Raw genomic sequence first — 21,218 nt, forward strand, 5'->3', positions numbered from 1 at the left:
CCGAGACAAACATGTTCCAGGAACATAAAAAAAAAAGAGAGAAATGAGGAGAAATGCATCTGGGCTGCTGTTGTGTATAAAACAACAATTTTAGTTTGTGTAATTGGTGGCGCAGCCACATCTGACGGTTAAATGTTTAAAGCTGTTGGGACTCATTTAAATAGTTGTGTGCAGAGTGGGAAAAAAACCTGATAGCCGATACTTCAAGCCCCGCCCACTTCCTCCTCTCCACACGGCGGGCCGACGGCTGAGTGGTCTGTGATTGACTCTGTTTGTGGGACAATCAGTGTTTTTCCACTCCACCTTCCAGGAACTTCGGTTTTCCCAGAACTCGTCAGCAGGAAGGTTCCCGGGGGAACCGTTCCTGCAGCATGTTGTGATCTGTGTTTCCAGATCAGGGCCGGAGTCCAGTTCTGCGTCGGAGCTGCAACAGACTCCGTCTGAGCGTCCGGACCGCCGGGCGTCCTGCGTTCCTGCTCTTCATCCGCGGAGTCTTCCTCACCTGCTACGTCTTAATGTCGTCCGTCTGTGGACGAACATTTGTCTTCTGAACGCGATATCTCCGAAACACCTCGAAGGAATTTCTTCAAATTTGGTACAAACATTCACTCGGACTCAACGATGACCGAGTCAGATTTTGGCGGTCAGAGGTCACTGTCTCCTCCTGCCCCCCTCATCCCCCATTCTTGTGAGCGCAATGCCGTGAGTGAGAACCAGAAGACAGGGACACTGACGATCTTTAACATGTCGTCAGATCCTGAATGTGTGACATTTATTTTGACGGAACAGCTTCCAAAATGGCACAAACATTCACTTGTTCCCAAACTGATTGGATTTTGGGATCAAAGGTCACTGTGACCTCCTATTGCCCCGTTATCGTGAACACATGCAATAACTGACGGGTTTCCACGGAGACCATCTCACTGCCAGCTAACCGACCTCCACAAGATCTTCTATGATCGGTGATGTCATTTTCTAAGAGAATTGATTTGTCAGTGGGAGGAGCTTTTATACGTTTCCATCAGTATTTTCGAACTGAACCTGCTCAAGAGCAAGTTAGCTCTGCAGCATCAGTTACCATGGCGATGCATCCCGGTAAGAAGTGAACCAGCTTCGTAGTTCTGAAAACCCGCCGTTAAACCTGAAGTTACCTCGATTAACCATAAATCCTGCTTCAGAGTCCGAAACCAGGCATCGGCACATTCACAGTAGATCGTTGAAGTCCAGGACGACGGTGTCGGTGAGGTTCGACCCTCCTCAGAGCCGCCGCCGGAACCGTCAATATGATCTGTCGGTACCGGATGAAATCATTCTGTCCATCTTGGTTTGTGAACCCGTTTTTAGACCAACAAAACACATCCAGGCACAATTTGTAGCAACTTTAGATGAAGTTATTAACAATAATCTGCATCATCAAAGCTAGCTAGAAGCTAAACTGCCACTAGAACACACAGTTAGCTCGCTGAGCTAGCTGAGCTAGCTGAGCTAGCTGCACAGGTAGCCAGGTGTCACTTTGCTCACTTTGTTTTTGGATGTGATATCCGGGGTGGATGAGGTCGTGTCGGGTCGATTGTTCCAGGTTTGAGGAATCCTCATCAGGCTGTGACCTGAGCGGGACCCAGATTCAGGACAGGAGTCCAACGGTGGGCAACAGAGAGCGGAAGTTAAAAGGTTCACCGCAAACAATGAGACGATCGGACAGGTTGGAAACAAACCAGCAGACCGGAGACAGGAAGTGGAAACGGGGACGGAGGTCACGGAGGCGCAGGGTGTCCAAGAGTCAGAGACCAGAGAGGACGTCTCCAATACCAAGACAGAGTTTAGTCCAGAGAGAACGTCTCCAACACCGAGACAGAGTTTAGTTCAGAGACCAGAGAGGACGTCTCCAACACCGAGACAGAGTTTAGTCCAGAGAGAACGTCTCCAACACCGAGACAGAGTTTAGTCCAGAGACCAGAGAGGACGTCTCCAACACCGAGACAGAGTTTAGTTAAGAGGGACGACAGTTTGATTCATCAGGACAAAATGTCTTTCTGCAAACAGTAACATAACACTCGTCTCCCCCTTCTGCTGTCCAACCTGCTGGTGTGTGTCCCCCCTGTGTGATGATGATGTAAGCGTGTCCACAGATGAACTCTGTGTTGTAACTGAGCCCCCCTCCCTCCCCCCGTTCCCCTCCCCCTGTCCCCCTGTCCTTTCTGTCTGAGTCACAGTGACCCAGGTAAGGAGCTCACAGCCTCATCTGCTTTCACATCAGACAGACGGAGTGAAAGAGAAGTCCTCCTCCGTCTCCACTCGACGTCCGATGAATCTCCAAGTGAGCAGAGAAGAATGCAGCCTGTGATTTTCTCAAGTTGCCGGGACGTTCTGCTGAAGAGCATTTGGTTTTATTTAGTGTTTGCTTTGTGTTCATATTAGAGCGGAAAACAAACAGCTTGTTTTCTCCACGGGTGTTCGAAGCAGCAGAGCACAGAGGTCACTTTTTACAACGTTTGAAAAGGTCTCCGTGTTCACGACGTCTCAACGTGTGATGGACACGTTGCCTGAAATTAGTCGTGAATGGCAGATTCTCCACCGAGCCGCCGAGAGAGTTGGTGACGCTAACGAACTGTCATGTTAAGAAACCTGACGATACTACGTCCCGCCCACCGATAGCTGTAACCTGACTGCACCACAGGCCTGTCAATCAAACAGACACACCCCCAAAAACAGGTCTTCTTGAATCTTCTTTTCTAATGAATGAGGGATTATCGCCTCCATCATCAGGTCACACTGTGAACTACAACACCGCCATCATCAGGTCACACTATGAACTACAACACCGCCATCATCAGGTCACACTATGAACTACAACACTGCCTCCATCAGGTCACACTGTGAACTACAACACTGCCTCCATCAGGTCACACTGTGAACTACAACACTGCCTCCATCAGGTCACACTGTGAACTACAACACTGCCTCCATCAGGTCACACTGTGAACTACAACACTGCCTCCATCAGGTCACACTGTGAACTACAACACTGCCTCCATCAGGTCACACTGTGAACTACAACACTGCCTCCATCAGGTCACACTGTGAACTACAACACTGCCTCCATCAGGTCACACTGTGAACTACAACACTGCCTCCATCGGGAGACAGATGTGATTATCGGTTCTCGATTAATAGACGCAGTCATTGATATGAACCCTTGTAAATGTGACACGCTGGGCTTTCGTTGTTCAGCAGCAGCTTCACAGTTCAGCCACAGTTCAGACGTTTTTCCCTCGTTAGTGCAGGTAAAATGTAGGAAACTGTTTTTGGACCACATGTCAGGAGGTCTTGGCTCGTGCTGCCCAGATTTAGACACTTCTGTTTTTAATCTGCCTGTGAAGCTCTGGATGAACGGCCCGGTAATGAGGTCCAGATGTCCGCAGAGCTGAGTGACATCCAGCTGTTGGACGTTCTGGCACAAAGACAAGGTTGCGTATTTTTAGTGCACATGATTTGATGAAGATGCTTCGTGTCACAGAAAACGGGCTGTGATGAACCCGTTTCCGTGCCGACGGACCGCTCCGTGTGTCCGGGCTGCCCGTGGAGGTTCCGGGTGTTCCTGGGGAGGATTTCTTGTTTGGTATCTGCACATCTGGTGCTGACATGGAAAACTCCTGTAAATGAGGCTTCATTAGACCGGAGCAGATCCCTGTTTTATGGGTGTAAATATGTTTAATAGGACGGGGAGTCCCTCCAACACGAGCCCACAGCACAAACGGACGAATGTTCCTCGGTTACGAAATGATCGATGTGTCGTTACACAATCCCTCCTCCTGCGCTCGTCGTGTCTTCTGCCCTCCGAGGTCAAAGTTCACTGCTGCTGGGTTTTTGTTGTCCGTCGGTTTTCACACCGCAGTGAATCTTCATCAGACCTGCGGAGGGTTGAGAGCAGCCAGAGGACACGCATCTGCTAACACTCAGCTGTGTGTGTGTGTGTGTGTGTGTGTGTGTGTGTGTGTGTGTGTGTGTGTGTGTGTGTGTGTGTGTGTGGTGTGTGTGTGTGTGTGTGTGTGTGTGTGTGTGGTGTGTGTGTGTGTGCGTGTGCGTGTGCGTGTGTGTGTGTGTGTGTGTGTTACTCGCCGTGTCGGGACATAAATCTGTTCACACGTTGTGAGGACTGACCTCCCTGCCGGGGACACAAAGCTCGTCCCCCTCATGTAAATCATGAAGTTTCAGGTCAGACGAGGTTTTCAGGAAGTGTATCTACTGTAAGTCACAGCTGTGTATGTGTGTGTGTGTGTGTGTGTGTGTGTGTGTGTGTGTGTGTGTGTGTTGAAGAGTCGTGAACTCAGACGACGCTGTGAAACAAAAGGAAACATCCGTCTGACGTTAAAATTAGCTTCTGAAATATGTTTTCAAAGATGAACTCAGATGCTTCTCGGTGGTCGTCTTTACGATCGCTGTGTGTTTGTGTTGAACACAGCACGGAGCAGGAGGACCAATAAGTCCGGAGTGTTCCTGAACACAGCACGGAGCAGGAGGACCAATAAGTCCGGAGTGTTCCTGAACACAGCACGGGGCAGGAGGACCAATAAGTCCGGAGTGTTCCTGAACACAGCACGGGGCAGGAGGACCAATAAGTCCAGAGTGTTCCTGAACACAGCACGGGGCAGGAGGACCAACAACCATCATGAGGAAGTATTCAGAGTGTCGTCTCTTCATCATCATCATCATCACTGAGTGTTCTGATGACATCACGTTTCAAGAGGGGCGGAGCTTCACCGTCCCAGACCGAAGAAGGATCGTCAGGTCAGGAGACACCAGCTGGGTTTTCTTTGTGTCACCGTGAATTGGTCCCCCAGAGTCAGACTGTCAACACGAGTTCCACCGAGACCTTCTGAGGTTCTGTTCTGGTTCAGACTTCTTTTCTGCTTCGTAGTCTTCAGGTCAGTCTGGGTTTGGTACTTCCTGTTTGATTTGGAAATGACTCACCTCTTGTTATCTGTCTTTGTTTCACTTCCTGTCCTTTGTATGATTGTTGGCCCCGCCCCCTGAGTAGTTTCACCTGTCCCTCGTTGTCCTTCCCTCCCTGCTGTATTTAGTCTGTGAGCTCTTCTTCTTCCCTCTTTGTCACTTTGTTTCAGTTTCCTGTCTGTTGCTGCGTCTTTTGAAACCCAGAGAACACAAACCACCTGAACTGTGGCGCCATGGCAACAAGGTTCAACATGACAACAGTGTGTTGAAAACGGACAAGAACTCAGCGCGAGGCCAGTCGGAGGGCCGTCCAAAGCATCTTCCTGGGTGATGTTATGTTTGTGATTAAATGAATAATGTAATTGCATTAAATTGAATTATTTTTTCTATGGTGAAGTCAAACTGTAAATCACATTTGGATTTTTTTTTTTTTTGATTTTATACACTTTATTAATCCCCGAGGGGAAATGTCTTCGCTACAGCAGGGGGGCTCTCAGGGGGGGCTCTCAGGGGGGAGCTGCTGCAGCAGGCTGCCACTAGGGCGGCGCCAGGTAACCTGACCTGAGGTGCATGTTTTTGGATGATGGAAGGAAGCCGGAGAACCCGGAGAGAACCCACGCAAGCACAGGGAGAACATGCAAACTCCGCACAGAAAGGCCCAGGACCGGATTCGAACCCGGAACCTTTTTGCTGTGAGGTGACAATGCTAACCACTGCACCACCGTGCCGCCCCTCATCATGAAGGCCGGCTGCTCCACATTAACGTCTACATCACTGCTGTCAGTTTAACGTGTCTGAGACAAACCATCTGCAGGGCTTTATTCCAGCATTAGGACCACTCTGGTTCTGGTTCTGGTCTCTCGTCCTGCTGAGACCTCGGGAGGTTATTCCAGGAAACTCATTGCTCCCAGAGTTCAAGTCGGTTGAAAAACGCTGTGAGAAGCTTTAATGGCCTCGTGCTGGCTGAAACTGAAGAATGTGAACAGCTGACGATGATTATGGGATTAAATTTAATGTTTGTGAAGTTATGAAGCAGCTGCTACACAACTGGAGAACCAACAAAGAGGAGGGGGAACCAGCTGACGGGAATAAGAGCGCAGCTTTCTGTCTTTATTATCTCAGTGTCGATCGGTAGGTTCCAACATGGCGGCCGTCTCCTGCGGTGAGGCGACAGCAGGACGGGGAACAAAGACGGAGAGGTCAAACTGTGACCGGTTGTCAAACAGTGCTGGGCTTTTAATTTGAAACTCGTACAGGAAGTTTCTTGTAAGGAACCTTCCTTTAATCTCAGTCTGCGCTGGAGTCGGAGTTCAGCGACCAGGATTCCCATGAGGCCGAGTGGCGAGAGGAAGTGTGCGAGAGGCTTTCTCTTCCAGAACTGGAGCGTCAATACTCTGGGCAGAGAACCTGAAAACAGAACCAGAACTGTCTGATTGATCCAGGTCCAGGATCCGATGATCAGTGGTCACCAGGGGTCACCAGAGGTCACCAGAGTTCATCTGAGTTCATCTGAGGTCACCAGAGTTCACCAGATCTGGAAGGAGCTCCTTCCTAAAGGAACAGCTGAGCATTGTTTGTTGAGTCCCTCGGCTCTCACCTCTTCCTTCCTGCAGCCTGTCTGAGAACAGGCAGTGCATGATGGGACATCAGATGAAGTCCACCAGAACAGAGGACAGATTCCTCTTTTTATAGTTTATAGTCTCCGTGCAGTAACATCTGTCTGAGTTTGGACAGACGTGGACGTTGAAGGACAACTTGAGCAGTTTAGATTCAAACGAACGGGAAAAAACCTTCGACGGGATGCTTTGATTCATCCTCACGTGGAGCTCCAGTGTGTGTCTGTAGTGTGTGTCTGTAGTGTGTGTCTGTAGTGTGTGTCTGTAGTGTGTGTCTGTAGTGTGTGTCTGTAGTGTGTGTTTGTAGTGTGTGTCTGTAGTGTGTGTTTATAGTGTGTGTCTGTAGTGTGTGTCTGTAGTGTGTGTCTGTAGTGTGTGTCTATAGTGTGTGTCTGTAGTGTGTGTCTGTAGTGTGTGTCTGTAGTGTGTGTCTGTAGTGTGTGTTTGTAGTGTGTGTCTGTAGTGTGTGTTTATAGTGTGTGTCTGTAGTGTGTGTTTGTAGTGTGTGTCTGTAGTGTGTGTCTGTAGTGTGTGTTTGTAGTGTGTGTCTGTAGTGTGTGTCTATAGTGTGTGTCTGTAGTGTGTGTTTGTAGTGTGTGTTTGTAGTGTGTGTCTGTAGTGTGTGTCTGTAGTGTGTGTCTGTAGTGTGTGTCTGTAGTGTGTGTTTATAGTGTGTGTCTGTAGTGTGTGTCTGTAGTGTGTGTCTGTAGTGTGTGTTTGTAGTGTGTGTTTGTACTGTGTGTTTGTAGTGTGTGTCTGTAGTGTGTGTCTGTAGTGTGTGTCTGTAGTGTGTGTCTGTAGTGTGTGTCTGTAGTGTGTGTTTGTAGTGTGTGTTTATAGTGTGTGTCTGTAGTGTGTGTCTGTAGTGTGTGTCTATAGTGTGTGTTTATAGTGTGTGTTTGTAGTGTGTGTCTGTAGTGTGTGTCTGTAGTGTGTGTCTGTAGTGTGTGTCTGTAGTGTGTGTTTATAGTGTGTGTCTGTAGTGTGTGTCTGTAGTGTGTGTCTGTAGTGTGTGTCTGTAGTGTGTGTTTGTACTGTGTGTTTGTAGTGTGTGTTTGTAGTGTGTGTCTGTAGTGTGTGTTTGTAGTGTGTGTCTGTAGTGTGTGTCTGTAGTGTGTGTTTGTAGTGTGTGTTTGTACTGTGTGTTTGTACTGTGTGTTTGTAGTGTGTGTCTGTAGTGTGTGTCTGTAGTGTGTGTCTATAGTGTGTGTCTGTAGTGTGTGTCTGTAGTGTGTGTTTGTAGTGTGTGTCTGTAGTGTGTGTCTGTAGTGTGTGTCTATAGTGTGTGTTTATAGTGTGTGTTTGTACTGTGTGTTTGTACTGTGTGTTTGTAGTGTGTGTTTGTAGTGTGTGTCTATAGTGTGTGTCTGTAGTGTGTGTCTGTAGTGTGTGTTTATAGTGTGTGTCTGTAGTGTGTGTTTGTAGTGTGTGTCTGTAGTGTGTGTTTATAGTGTGTGTCTGTAGTGTGTGTTTGTAGTGTGTGTCTGTAGTGTGTGTCTATAGTGTGTGTCTGTAGTGTGTGTTTGTAGTGTGTGTTTGTAGTGTGTGTCTGTAGTGTGTGTCTGTAGTGTGTGTCTGTAGTGTGTGTTTGTAGTGTGTGTCTGTAGTGTGTGTCTGTAGTGTGTGTTTATAGTGTGTGTTTGTACTGTGTGTTTGTACTGTGTGTTTGTAGTGTGTGTTTGTAGTGTGTGTCTATAGTGTGTGTCTGTAGTGTGTGTCTGTAGTGTGTGTCTATAGTGTGTGTCTGTAGTGTGTGTCTGTAGTGTGTGTCTGTAGTGTGTGTTTGTAGTGTGTGTCTGTAGTGTGTGTTTGTAGTGTGTGTCTGTAGTGTGTGTCTGTAGTGTGTGTCTGTAGTGTGTGTTTGTAGTGTGTGTTTGTACTGTGTGTTTGTAGTGTGTGTCTGTAGTGTGTGTCTGTAGTGTGTGTCTATAGTGTGTGTCTGTAGTGTGTGTCTGTAGTGTGTGTCTGTAGTGTGTGTCTGTAGTGTGTGTTTGTGGTGTGTGTCTGTAGTGTGTGTCTATAGTGTGTGTTTATAGTGTGTGTTTGTACTGTGTGTTTGTACTGTGTGTTTGTAGTGTGTGTTTGTAGTGTGTGTCTATAGTGTGTGTCTGTAGTGTGTGTCTGTAGTGTGTGTTTATAGTGTGTGTCTGTAGTGTGTGTCTATAGTGTGTGTCTGTAGTGTGTGTCTGTAGTGTGTGTTTATAGTGTGTGTCTGTAGTGTGTGTTTGTAGTGTGTGTTTGTAGTGTGTGTCTGTAGTGTGTGTCTGTAGTGTGTGTCTGTAGTGTGTGTTTATAGTGTGTGTCTGTAGTGTGTGTCTATAGTGTGTGTCTGTAGTGTGTGTCTGTAGTGTGTGTTTATAGTGTGTGTCTGTAGTGTGTGTTTGTAGTGTGTGTTTGTAGTGTGTGTCTGTAGTGTGTGTCTGTAGTGTGTGTCTGTAGTGTGTGTTTGTAGTGTGTGTTTGTAGTGTGTGTTTGTACTGTGTGTTTGTAGTGTGTGTCTGTAGTGTGTGTCTGTAGTGTGTGTCTGTAGTGTGTGTTTGTAGTGTGTGTCTGTAGTGTGTGTCTGTAGTGTGTGTCTGTAGTGTGTGTCTATAGTGTGTGTTTATAGTGTGTGTTTGTACTGTGTGTTTGTACTGTGTGTTTGTAGTGTGTGTTTGTAGTGTGTGTCTATAGTGTGTGTTTGTAGTGTGTGTCTGTAGTGTGTGTTTATAGTGTGTGTCTGTAGTGTGTGTCTGTAGTGTGTGTCTGTAGTGTGTGTCTGTAGTGTGTGTCTGTAGTGTGTGTCTGTAGTGTGTGTCTGTAGTGTGTGTTTGTAGTGTGTGTTTATAGTGTGTGTCTGTAGTGTGTGTTTGTAGTGTGTGTTTGTAGTGTGTGTCTGTAGTGTGTGTCTGTAGTGTGTGTTTATAGTGTGTGTCTGTAGTGTGTGTCTGTAGTGTGTGTCTGTAGTGTGTGTCTGTAGTGTGTGTTTGTAGTGTGTGTTTGTACTGTGTGTTTGTAGTGTGTGTTTGTAGTGTGTGTCTATAGTGTGTGTCTGTAGTGTGTGTCTGTAGTGTGTGTTTATAGTGTGTGTCTGTAGTGTGTGTCTATAGTGTGTGTTTGTAGTGTGTGTTTGTAGTGTGTGTCTATAGTGTGTGTCTATAGTGTGTGTCTGTAGTGTGTGTCTGTAGTGTGTGTTTATAGTGTGTGTTTGTAGTGTGTGTTTGTAGTGTGTGTTTGTAGTGTGTGTCTGTAGTGTGTGTCTGTAGTGTGTGTTTATAGTGTGTGTCTGTAGTGTGTGTCTGTAGTGTGTGTCTGTAGTGTGTGTTTGTAGTGTGTGTCTGTAGTGTGTGTCTGTAGTGTGTGTCTGTAGTGTGTGTTTGTAGTGTGTGTTTATAGTGTGTGTCTGTAGTGTGTGTTTGTAGTGTGTGTTTGTAGTGTGTGTCTGTAGTGTGTGTCTGTAGTGTGTGTCTGTAGTGTGTGTTTATAGTGTGTGTTTGTAGTGTGTGTCTGTAGTGTGTGTCTGTAGTGTGTGTCTGTAGTGTGTGTTTATAGTGTGTGTCTGTAGTGTGTGTTTGTAGTGTGTGTTTGTAGTGTGTGTCTGTAGTGTGTGTCTGTAGTGTGTGTTTGTAGTGTGTGTGTGTAGTGTCTGTAGTGTGTGTCTGTAGTGTGTGTTTATAGTGTGTGTCTGTAGTGTGTGTTTGTAGTGTGTGTTTGTAGTGTGTGTTTGTACTGTGTGTTTGTAGTGTGTGTCTGTAGTGTGTGTCTGTAGTGTGTGTCTGTAGTGTGTGTTTGTAGTGTGTGTCTGTAGTGTGTGTCTGTAGTGTGTGTCTGTAGTGTGTGTCTATAGTGTGTGTTTATAGTGTGTGTTTGTACTGTGTGTTTGTACTGTGTGTTTGTAGTGTGTGTTTGTAGTGTGTGTCTATAGTGTGTGTCTGTAGTGTGTGTCTGTAGTGTGTGTTTATAGTGTGTGTCTGTAGTGTGTGTCTATAGTGTGTGTCTGTAGTGTGTGTCTGTAGTGTGTGTTTATAGTGTGTGTCTGTAGTGTGTGTTTGTAGTGTGTGTTTGTAGTGTGTGTCTGTAGTGTGTGTCTGTAGTGTGTGTCTGTAGTGTGTGTTTATAGTGTGTGTCTGTAGTGTGTGTCTATAGTGTGTGTCTGTAGTGTGTGTCTGTAGTGTGTGTTTATAGTGTGTGTCTGTAGTGTGTGTTTGTAGTGTGTGTTTGTAGTGTGTGTCTGTAGTGTGTGTCTGTAGTGTGTGTCTGTAGTGTGTGTTTGTAGTGTGTGTTTGTAGTGTGTGTTTGTACTGTGTGTTTGTAGTGTGTGTCTGTAGTGTGTGTCTGTAGTGTGTGTCTGTAGTGTGTGTTTGTAGTGTGTGTCTGTAGTGTGTGTCTGTAGTGTGTGTCTGTAGTGTGTGTCTATAGTGTGTGTTTATAGTGTGTGTTTGTACTGTGTGTTTGTACTGTGTGTTTGTAGTGTGTGTTTGTAGTGTGTGTCTATAGTGTGTGTTTGTAGTGTGTGTCTGTAGTGTGTGTTTATAGTGTGTGTCTGTAGTGTGTGTCTGTAGTGTGTGTCTGTAGTGTGTGTCTGTAGTGTGTGTCTGTAGTGTGTGTTTGTAGTGTGTGTTTATAGTGTGTGTCTGTAGTGTGTGTTTGTAGTGTGTGTTTGTAGTGTGTGTCTGTAGTGTGTGTCTGTAGTGTGTGTTTATAGTGTGTGTCTGTAGTGTGTGTCTGTAGTGTGTGTCTGTAGTGTGTGTTTGTAGTGTGTGTTTGTACTGTGTGTTTGTAGTGTGTGTTTGTAGTGTGTGTCTATAGTGTGTGTCTGTAGTGTGTGTCTGTAGTGTGTGTTTATAGTGTGTGTCTGTAGTGTGTGTCTATAGTGTGTGTTTGTAGTGTGTGTTTGTAGTGTGTGTCTATAGTGTGTGTCTATAGTGTGTGTCTGTAGTGTGTGTCTGTAGTGTGTGTTTATAGTGTGTGTTTGTAGTGTGTGTTTGTAGTGTGTGTTTGTAGTGTGTGTCTGTAGTGTGTGTCTGTAGTGTGTGTTTATAGTGTGTGTCTGTAGTGTGTGTCTGTAGTGTGTGTCTGTAGTGTGTGTTTGTAGTGTGTGTCTGTAGTGTGTGTCTGTAGTGTGTGTCTGTAGTGTGTGTTTGTAGTGTGTGTTTATAGTGTGTGTCTGTAGTGTGTGTTTGTAGTGTGTGTTTGTAGTGTGTGTCTGTAGTGTGTGTCTGTAGTGTGTGTCTGTAGTGTGTGTTTATAGTGTGTGTTTGTAGTGTGTGTCTGTAGTGTGTGTCTGTAGTGTGTGTCTGTAGTGTGTGTTTATAGTGTGTGTCTGTAGTGTGTGTTTGTAGTGTGTGTTTGTAGTGTGTGTCTGTAGTGTGTGTCTGTAGTGTGTGTTTGTAGTGTGTGTGTGTAGTGTCTGTAGTGTGTGTCTGTAGTGTGTGTTTATAGTGTGTGTCTGTAGTGTGTGTTTGTAGTGTGTGTCTATAGTGTGTGTTTATAGTGTGTGTCTGTAGTGTGTGTCTGTAGTGTGTGTAGTGTGTGTTTGTAGTGTGTGTTTATAGTGTGTGTCTGTAGTGTGTGTCTGTAGTGTGTGTCTATAGTGTGTGTCTGTAGTGTGTGTTTATAGTGTGTGTCTGTAGTGTGTGTTTGTAGTGTGTATTTGTAGTGTGTGTGTGTAGTGTGTGTTTATAGTGTGTGTCTGTAGTGTGTGTCTGTAGTGTGTGTCTATAGTGTGTGTCTGTAGTGTGTGTCTATAGTGTGTGTCTGTAGTGTGTGTTTATAGTGTGTGTCTGTAGTGTGTGTCTGTAGTGTGTGTTTGTAGTGTGTGTTTGTAGTGTGTGTCTGTAGTGTGTGTTTGTAGTGTGTGTTTGTAGTGTGTGTTTGTAGTGTGTGTCTGTAGTGTGTGTCTGTAGTGTGTGTTTGTAGTGTGTGTTTATAGTGTGTGTGTGTAGTGTGTGTTTGTAGTGTGTGTTTATAGTGTGTGTCTGTAGTGTGTGTCTGTAGTGTGTGTCTATAGTGTGTGTTTATAGTGTGTGTTTATAGTGTGTGTTTATAGTGTGTGTCTGTAGTGTGTGTTTATAGTGTGTGTCTGTAGTGTGTGTCTGTAGTGTGTGTTTGTAGTGTGTGTTTATAGTGTGTGTCTGTAGTGTGTGTTTGTAGTGTGTGTCTGTAGTGTGTGTTTGTAGTGTGTGTTTATAGTGTGTGTTTATAGTGTGTGTCTGTAGTGTGTGTCTGTAGTGTGTGTTTGTAGTGTGTGTTTATAGTGTGTGTCTGTAGTGTGTGTTTGTAGTGTGTGTTTATAGTGTGTGTTTGTAGTGTGTGTCTGTAGTGTGTGTTTGTAGTGTGTGTTTATAGTGTGTGTCTGTAGTGTGTGTTTATAGTGTGTGTTTGTAGTGTGTGTTTGTAGTGTGTGTTTATAGTGTGTGTCTGTAGTGTGTGTTTGTAGTGTGTGTTTATAGTGTGTGTCTGTAGTGTGTGTTTGTAGTGTGTGTTTGTAGTGTGTGTTTATAGTGTGTGTCTGTAGTGTGTGTTTGTAGTGTGTGTCTGTAGTGTGTGTCTGTAGTGTGTGTCTGTAGTGTGTGTTTGTAGTGTGTGTTTGTACTGTGTGTTTGTAGTGTGTGTTTGTAGTGTGTGTCTATAGTGTGTGTCTGTAGTGTGTGTCTGTAGTGTGTGTTTATAGTGTGTGTCTGTAGTGTGTGTCTATAGTGTGTGTTTGTAGTGTGTGTTTGTAGTGTGTGTCTATAGTGTGTGTCTATAGTGTGTGTCTGTAGTGTGTGTCTGTAGTGTGTGTTTATAGTGTGTGTTTGTAGTGTGTGTTTGTAGTGTGTGTTTGTAGTGTGTGTCTGTAGTGTGTGTCTGTAGTGTGTGTCTGTAGTGTGTGTTTATAGTGTGTGTCTGTAGTGTGTGTCTGTAGTGTGTGTTTGTAGTGTGTGTCTGTAGTGTGTGTCTGTAGTGTGTGTCTGTAGTGTGTGTTTGTAGTGTGTGTTTATAGTGTGTGTCTGTAGTGTGTGTTTGTAGTGTGTGTTTGTAGTGTGTGTCTGTAGTGTGTGTCTGTAGTGTGTGTCTGTAGTGTGTGTTTATAGTGTGTGTTTGTAGTGTGTGTCTATAGTGTGTGTCTGTAGTGTGTGTCTGTAGTGTGTGTTTATAGTGTGTGTCTGTAGTGTGTGTTTGTAGTGTGTGTCTGTAGTGTGTGTTTGTAGTGTGTGTTTGTAGTGTGTGTGTGTAGTGTCTGTAGTGTGTGTCTGTAGTGTGTGTTTATAGTGTGTGTCTGTAGTGTGTGTTTGTAGTGTGTGTCTATAGTGTGTGTTTATAGTGTGTGTCTGTAGTGTGTGTCTGTAGTGTGTGTGTGTAGTGTGTGTTTGTAGTGTGTGTGTGTAGTGAGTGTTTGTAGTGTGTGTTTATAGTGTGTGTCTGTAGTGTGTGTCTGTAGTGTGTGTCTATAGTGTGTGTCTGTAGTGTGTGTTTATAGTGTGTGTCTGTAGTGTGTGTTTGTAGTGTGTATTTGTAGTGTGTGTGTGTAGTGTGTGTTTATAGTGTGTGTCTGTAGTGTGTGTCTATAGTGTGTGTCTGTAGTGTGTGTCTATAGTGTGTGTCTGTAGTGTGTGTTTATAGTGTGTGTCTGTAGTGTGTGTCTGTAGTGTGTGTTTGTAGTGTGTGTTTGTAGTGTGTGTCTGTAGTGTGTGTTTGTAGTGTGTGTTTGTAGTGTGTGTCTGTAGTGTGTGTCTGTAGTGTGTGTTTGTAGTGTGTGTTTATAGTGTGTGTGTGTAGTGTGTGTTTGTAGTGTGTGTTTATAGTGTGTGTCTGTAGTGTGTGTCTGTAGTGTGTGTCTATAGTGTGTGTTTATAGTGTGTGTTTATAGTGTGTGTTTATAGTGTGTGTCTGTAGTGTGTGTTTATAGTGTGTGTCTGTAGTGTGTGTCTGTAGTGTGTGTTTGTAGTGTGTGTTTATAGTGTGTGTCTGTAGTGTGTGTTTGTAGTGTGTGTTTATAGTGTGTGTTTATAGTGTGTGTCTGTAGTGTGTGTCTGTAGTGTGTGTTTGTAGTGTGTGTTTATAGTGTATGTCTGTAGTGTGTGTTTGTAGTGTGTGTTTATAGTGTGTGTTTATAGTGTGTGTCTGTAGTGTGTGTCTGTAGTGTGTGTTTGTAGTGTGTGTTTATAGTGTGTGTTTGTAGTGTGTGTCTATAGTGTGTGTTTATAGTGTGTGTCTGTAGTGTGTGTCTGTAGTGTGTGTGTGTAGTGTGTGTTTGTAGTGTGTGTGTGTAGTGAGTGTTTGTAGTGTGTGTTTATAGTGTGTGTCTGTAGTGTGTGTCTGTAGTGTGTGTCTATAGTGTGTGTCTGTAGTGTGTGTTTATAGTGTGTGTCTGTAGTGTGTGTTTGTAGTGTGTATTTGTAGTGTGTGTGTGTAGTGTGTGTTTATAGTGTGTGTCTGTAGTGTGTGTCTATAGTGTGTGTCTGTAGTGTGTGTCTATAGTGTGTGTCTGTAGTGTGTGTTTATAGTGTGTGTCTGTAGTGTGTGTCTGTAGTGTGTGTTTGTAGTGTGTGTTTGTAGTGTGTGTCTGTAGTGTGTGTTTGTAGTGTGTGTTTGTAGTGTGTGTCTGTAGTGTGTGTCTGTAGTGTGTGTTTGTAGTGTGTGTTTATAGTGTGTGTGTGTAGTGTGTGTTTGTAGTGTGTGTTTATAGTGTGTGTCTGTAGTGTGTGTCTGTAGTGTGTGTCTATAGTGTGTGTTTATAGTGTGTGTTTATAGTGTGTGTTTATAGTGTGTGTCTGTAGTGTGTGTTTATAGTGTGTGTCTGTAGTGTGTGTCTGTAGTGTGTGTTTGTAGTGTGTGTTTATAGTGTGTGTCTGTAGTGTGTGTTTGTAGTGTGTGTCTGTAGTGTGTGTTTGTAGTGTGTGTTTATAGTGTGTGTTTATAGTGTGTGTCTGTAGTGTGTGTCTGTAGTGTGTGTTTGTAGTGTGTGTTTATAGTGTGTGTCTGTAGTGTGTGTTTGTAGTGTGTGTTTATAGTGTGTGTTTATAGTGTGTGTCTGTAGTGTGTGTCTGTAGTGTGTGTTTGTAGTGTGTGTTTATAGTGTGTGTCTGTAGTGTGTGTTTATAGTGTGTGTTTGTAGTGTGTGTTTGTAGTGTGTGTTTATAGTGTGTGTCTGTAGTGTGTGTTTGTAGTGTGTGTTTATAGTGTGTGTCTGTAGTGTGTGTTTGTAGTGTGTGTTTGTAGTGTGTGTTTATAGTGTGTGTCTGTAGTGTGTGTTTGTAGTGTGTGTCTGTAGTGTGTGTCTGTAGTGTGTGTCTGTAGTGTGTGTTTGTAGTGTGTGTTTGTACTGTGTGTTTGTAGTGTGTGTTTGTAGTGTGTGTCTATAGTGTGTGTCTGTAGTGTGTGTCTGTAGTGTGTGTTTATAGTGTGTGTCTGTAGTGTGTGTCTATAGTGTGTGTTTGTAGTGTGTGTTTGTAGTGTGTGTCTATAGTGTGTGTCTATAGTGTGTGTCTGTAGTGTGTGTCTGTAGTGTGTGTTTATAGTGTGTGTTTGTAGTGTGTGTTTGTAGTGTGTGTTTGTAGTGTGTGTCTGTAGTGTGTGTCTGTAGTGTGTGTCTGTAGTGTGTGTTTATAGTGTGTGTCTGTAGTGTGTGTCTGTAGTGTGTGTTTGTAGTGTGTGTCTGTAGTGTGTGTCTGTAGTGTGTGTCTGTAGTGTGTGTTTGTAGTGTGTGTTTATAGTGTGTGTCTGTAGTGTGTGTTTGTAGTGTGTGTTTGTAGTGTGTGTCTGTAGTGTGTGTCTGTAGTGTGTGTCTGTAGTGTGTGTTTATAGTGTGTGTTTGTAGTGTGTGTCTATAGTGTGTGTCTGTAGTGTGTGTCTGTAGTGTGTGTTTATAGTGTGTGTCTGTAGTGTGTGTTTGTAGTGTGTGTCTGTAGTGTGTGTTTGTAGTGTGTGTTTGTAGTGTGTGTGTGTAGTGTCTGTAGTGTGTGTCTGTAGTGTGTGTTTATAGTGTGTGTCTGTAGTGTGTGTTTGTAGTGTGTGTCTATAGTGTGTGTTTATAGTGTGTGTCTGTAGTGTGTGTCTGTAGTGTGTGTGTGTAGTGTGTGTTTGTAGTGTGTGTGTGTAGTGAGTGTTTGTAGTGTGTGTTTATAGTGTGTGTCTGTAGTGTGTGTCTGTAGTGTGTGTCTATAGTGTGTGTCTGTAGTGTGTGTTTATAGTGTGTGTCTGTAGTGTGTGTTTGTAGTGTGTATTTGTAGTGTGTGTGTGTAGTGTGTGTTTATAGTGTGTGTCTGTAGTGTGTGTCTATAGTGTGTGTCTGTAGTGTGTGTCTATAGTGTGTGTCTGTAGTGTGTGTTTATAGTGTGTGTCTGTAGTGTGTGTCTGTAGTGTGTGTTTGTAGTGTGTGTTTGTAGTGTGTGTCTGTAGTGTGTGTTTGTAGTGTGTGTTTGTAGTGTGTGTCTGTAGTGTGTGTCTGTAGTGTGTGTTTGTAGTGTGTGTTTATAGTGTGTGTGTGTAGTGTGTGTTTGTAGTGTGTGTTTATAGTGTGTGTCTGTAGTGTGTGTCTGTAGTGTGTGTCTATAGTGTGTGTTTATAGTGTGTGTTTATAGTGTGTGTTTATAGTGTGTGTCTGTAGTGTGTGTTTATAGTGTGTGTCTGTAGTGTGTGTCTGTAGTGTGTGTTTGTAGTGTGTGTTTATAGTGTGTGTCTGTAGTGTGTGTTTGTAGTGTGTGTCTGTAGTGTGTGTTTGTAGTGTGTGTTTATAGTGTGTGTTTATAGTGTGTGTCTGTAGTGTGTGTCTGTAGTGTGTGTTTGTAGTGTGTGTTTATAGTGTATGTCTGTAGTGTGTGTTTGTAGTGTGTGTTTATAGTGTGTGTTTATAGTGTGTGTCTGTAGTGTGTGTCTGTAGTGTGTGTTTGTAGTGTGTGTTTATAGTGTGTGTCTGTAGTGTGTGTTTATAGTGTGTGTTTGTAGTGTGTGTTTGTAGTGTGTGTTTATAGTGTGTGTCTGTAGTGTGTGTTTGTAGTGTGTGTTTATAGTGTGTGTCTGTAGTGTGTGTTTGTAGTGTGTGTTTGTAGTGTGTGTTTATAGTGTGTGTCTGTAGTGTGTGTTTGTAGTGTGTGTTTGTAGTGTGTGTCTGTAGTGTGTGTCTGTAGTGTGTGTTTATAGTGTGTGTCTGTAGTGTGTGTTTATAGTGTGTGTCTGTAGTGTGTGTTTGTAGTGTGTGTTTGTAGTGTGTGTTTATAGTGTGTGTCTGTAGTGTGTGTTTATAGTGTGTGTCTGTAGTGTGTTTGTAGTGTGTGTTTGTAGTGTGTGTTTGTAGTGTGTGTCTGTAGTGTGTGTTTATAGTGTGTGTCTGTAGTGTGTGTTTGTAGTGTGTGTTTGTAGTGTGTGTTTATAGTGTGTGTTTGTAGTGTGTGTTTATAGTGTGTGTCTGTAGTGTGTGTTTATAGTGTGTGTCTGTAGTGTGTGTTTGTAGTGTGTGTTTATAGTGTGTGTCTGTAGTGTGTGTTTATAGTGTGTGTCTGTAGTGTGTGTTTGTAGTGTGTGTTTATAGTGTGTGTCTGTAGTGTTCTCTAAGATCTAACCGTGTTCTTGGTTTCTAGGAATCCCACGGTACAACCTGGTCCGTGTCCTCAGATGTTCTGCAGCTGTGATGAAGTGGAGAACTGACCGTATGTGTGTGTGTGTGTGTGTGTGTGTGTGTGTGTGTGTGTGTGTGTGTGTGTGTGTGTGTGTGTGTGTGTGTGTGTACTCTGGCAGAGCGGCGGTGGAGGAAATCCAGCTAGTTTCCATCAGGACAGCGAGGAGGAGATGAGTCCAAACGTTCTTCTGGATTCAAACATGTGGTCTGAACACACACACACACACACACACACACACACACACACACACACACACACACACACACACACACACACACACACACACACACACACACACACACACACACACACACACACACACACACACACAGATGGAAATAGCTGCCATTGTTCAAATCTCTGTGGGACACCAGCTGGCTGCCTCCCTGAGTCACAGAGTTTAATTGCAACAAGATGATCCCCTTTTATCCCCCTCCACCCCTTAGACCTGCACCACCCCTTAGACCTGCACCACCCCTTAGACCTGCTCCACCCATTAGAGATGCACCACCCATTAGACCTGCAAGACCCGTTATACCTGCTCCACCCGTTAGACCTGCTCCACCCGTTAGACCTGCACCACTCCTTAAACCTGCGCCACCTGTTATACCTGCTCCACCCATTAGACCTGCACCACCCGTTAGACCTGCAGCACCCCTTAAACCTGCTCCACCCGTTACACCTGTACCACCCATTAGACCTGCTCCACCCGTTATACCTGCACCACCCCTTAAACCTGCTCCACCCGTTACACCTGTACCACCCATTAGACCTGCTCCACCCGTTAGACCTGTTCCACCCATTAGACCTGCACCACCCGTTATACCTGCTCCACCCATTAGACCTGCACCACCCCTTAAACCTGCACCACCCGTTATACCTGCTCCACCCCGTTAGACCTGCTCCACCCCTTAAACCTGCACCACCCGTTACACCTTCTCCACCCCATTAGACCTGCACCACCTGCTCCACCCCTTAGACTTGCACCACTTTTTAGACCTGCACCTCCCGTTAGACCTGCTCCACCCGTTAGACCTGCACCACCCCATAGACCTGCTCCACCCTGTTATACCTGTACCACCTTTTAGACCTGCACCTCCTGTTAGACCTGCTCCACCCGTTAGACCTGCACCAGCCTTTAGACCTGAACCTCCCGTTAGACCTGCTCCACCCGTTAGACTTGCACCACCCCTTAGACCTGCTCCACCCCGTTAGACCTACACCAGCCTTTAGACCTGAACCTCCCGTTAGACCTGCTCCACCCGTTAGACCTGCTCCACCCCTTAGACCTGCTCCACCTGCACCTCCTGTTAGACCTACACCACCTTCTCCACCCTCACAACATGCAGGTCTAACATCCGGGGCTGCTAATCAGAACAATGGAGATGAGAACTGTTCTACTGATGCAAACCGTTCAGAACAAACTCCACACAAAGCTGTTTATTTATTGTTTGTTGCAGTTTATTTATTGTTTGTTGCAGTTTATTTATTGTTTGGTCCTGTTTTGTTGCTGTCTGACATGCTAACAGTTTCCCTCTGCTTCCAGTCTTTATGCTAAGCTATGCTAATGGTGCTGTGGACCATCTCACCTGCCCCTGGAGGCCATCGGGAGCACTGAAATGTTCTCGTGAGGTGAAATGAACCTTCGAGGAAGCGGAGAGGTCTCGGTGACTGAAACTGAAGATTTATTGGAACATTAATGAGACGTGACACTTTAATGAGCTCAGCAGCGATCTGTGTGGTTCACTCAGTTCATCCGTAACAAAGAGTCGGAGTCACTTCATTTCTTCGGCTGCTGCCAGACTTTGGCTGCAGAGTCCTCCAACACTTGGCTCCGTGTGAATAAAGGAGAGTCTGATCTCATTCTGTTGTTACTGAACTCATTACATCACCTGCTGCGCTGCTCACAAAGATCAGAGACCGAGCCGAGGCAGAGGACGAGGCAGAGGACGAGGACGAGGACAGGACGCTCATGAACAGGTAGACTTCTGCTTCGACTTGTGTTTCAGGAACGAAGGAGCTGCTGCCGCTCGTGTCTTCGTGTCCTTCAGAAGACCCGAGGACGTGTTTCTGTGAACGAGCAGCCGAGAGCTTCGGTTCCACTCAGCTGGAACCGTGAGGTGCAACATGTTCTTCCTGGATCAGATTTGATCCACTCACCGTGACCTTTAACCTTTCAGTTCCTGCAGGTCAGGGCGATGAAAGGAGGAACGTTTTAACAGCATCCTTGTTTCATTCTCAGCGTCCGTCCTGAAGGGACGTTTAACAACAAATTATTTATCATTTCAGTCTGAAACGACAAAAAATATCTAAATATTCTTTTCTGTTTCTCCGTTTTAGGTTTTTATCATTTAATTTTCTTTCTATCTTTCTTGGATTTTTTTTTTTTTTTTTTTTAATCTTTTTAAATTATTTTATTTTATTTATCTTTCCAAAACTTTTTGTATTTAATGTTTAATTTGTTTTTCTAATTCATTTTGTTGTTTTTGTTTAGACTGTTATTTGGACAAAAAAAACACTTTGAAGTCGTTTCCACTAATTTCAGATTTTTTTTATTTTTTTTTTTTTTATTTTTTTTTACAAACCAAATAATTAATCGAGTGATTGAGGAAATAATCAGGAGTTCAACCCCATGAAAATACATCATCTTTAGTTGGTGACACAATAGCGCCACCTGGAGGAACAGCATGTGCTGTTCAGTGATAAAAATCCAACAACATTAACACTTTCTGTTGTTATATTTACATTATTTTTTTTTTCAGTTTCCTTTTAAAACTGGACTTTTATTTCTCTGTAACTTGAGTTTTCGGTAACAAGCAGTTTTTCTGTCACCGATGAAAATCAAAAGTTCAGGTCCCACCGAGATTTGAACTCGGATCGCTGGATTCAGAGTCCAGAGTGCTAACCATTACACCATGGAACCACGTGGTGCCTCAGAGGGACATTCATGGTATTTAACTATGTCTACCTGTCTGTGTTTGACCTTTGATCTAATGTCGTTGTTTTACTGTATTATGTTACGATCAATTCACTGAAACACAAACTGATCATTTTCTAATAAAGATTCGTG

At 44.3% G+C, this 21,218-nt stretch overlaps 1 protein-coding gene and 1 non-coding gene across 2 annotated transcripts; one reads left to right on the plus strand and one right to left on the minus strand.

The window, feature by feature from the left end:
• The first annotated feature begins 6,096 nt into the window (after positions 1 to 6,096).
• LOC138196857 (vascular endothelial zinc finger 1-like) lies at positions 6,097 to 19,100 on the plus strand. Its single transcript, XM_069147245.1, has 3 exons — positions 6,097 to 6,115; positions 18,110 to 18,178; positions 18,595 to 19,100. Exons 1-3 carry the CDS (start codon positions 6,097 to 6,099, stop codon positions 19,098 to 19,100), a joined length of 594 nt encoding a protein of 197 aa, XP_069003346.1.
• A 1,899-nt stretch (positions 19,101 to 20,999) lies between these two features.
• On the minus strand, positions 21,000 to 21,071 carry trnaq-cug (transfer RNA glutamine (anticodon CUG)). Its single transcript has one exon. It is a non-coding gene; the product is annotated as a tRNA-Gln (tRNA).
• Positions 21,072 to 21,218: the final 147 nt, after the last annotated feature.

The sequence above is a fragment of the Embiotoca jacksoni genome, unplaced genomic scaffold (assembly GCF_022577435.1).
Source record: "Embiotoca jacksoni isolate LCO1_2020_lvr unplaced genomic scaffold, fEmbJac1.0.p SCAF_138, whole genome shotgun sequence".
Classification (NCBI taxonomy): Eukaryota; Metazoa; Chordata; class Actinopteri; family Embiotocidae; genus Embiotoca; species Embiotoca jacksoni.

Coding starts and splice junctions, on each gene's coding strand:
- LOC138196857 (XM_069147245.1), top strand. Junction 18,179..18,594: donor GATGAAGTGGAGAACTGACC/GTATGTGTGTGT, acceptor TCCACCCCTTAG/ACCTGCACCACCCCTTAGAC.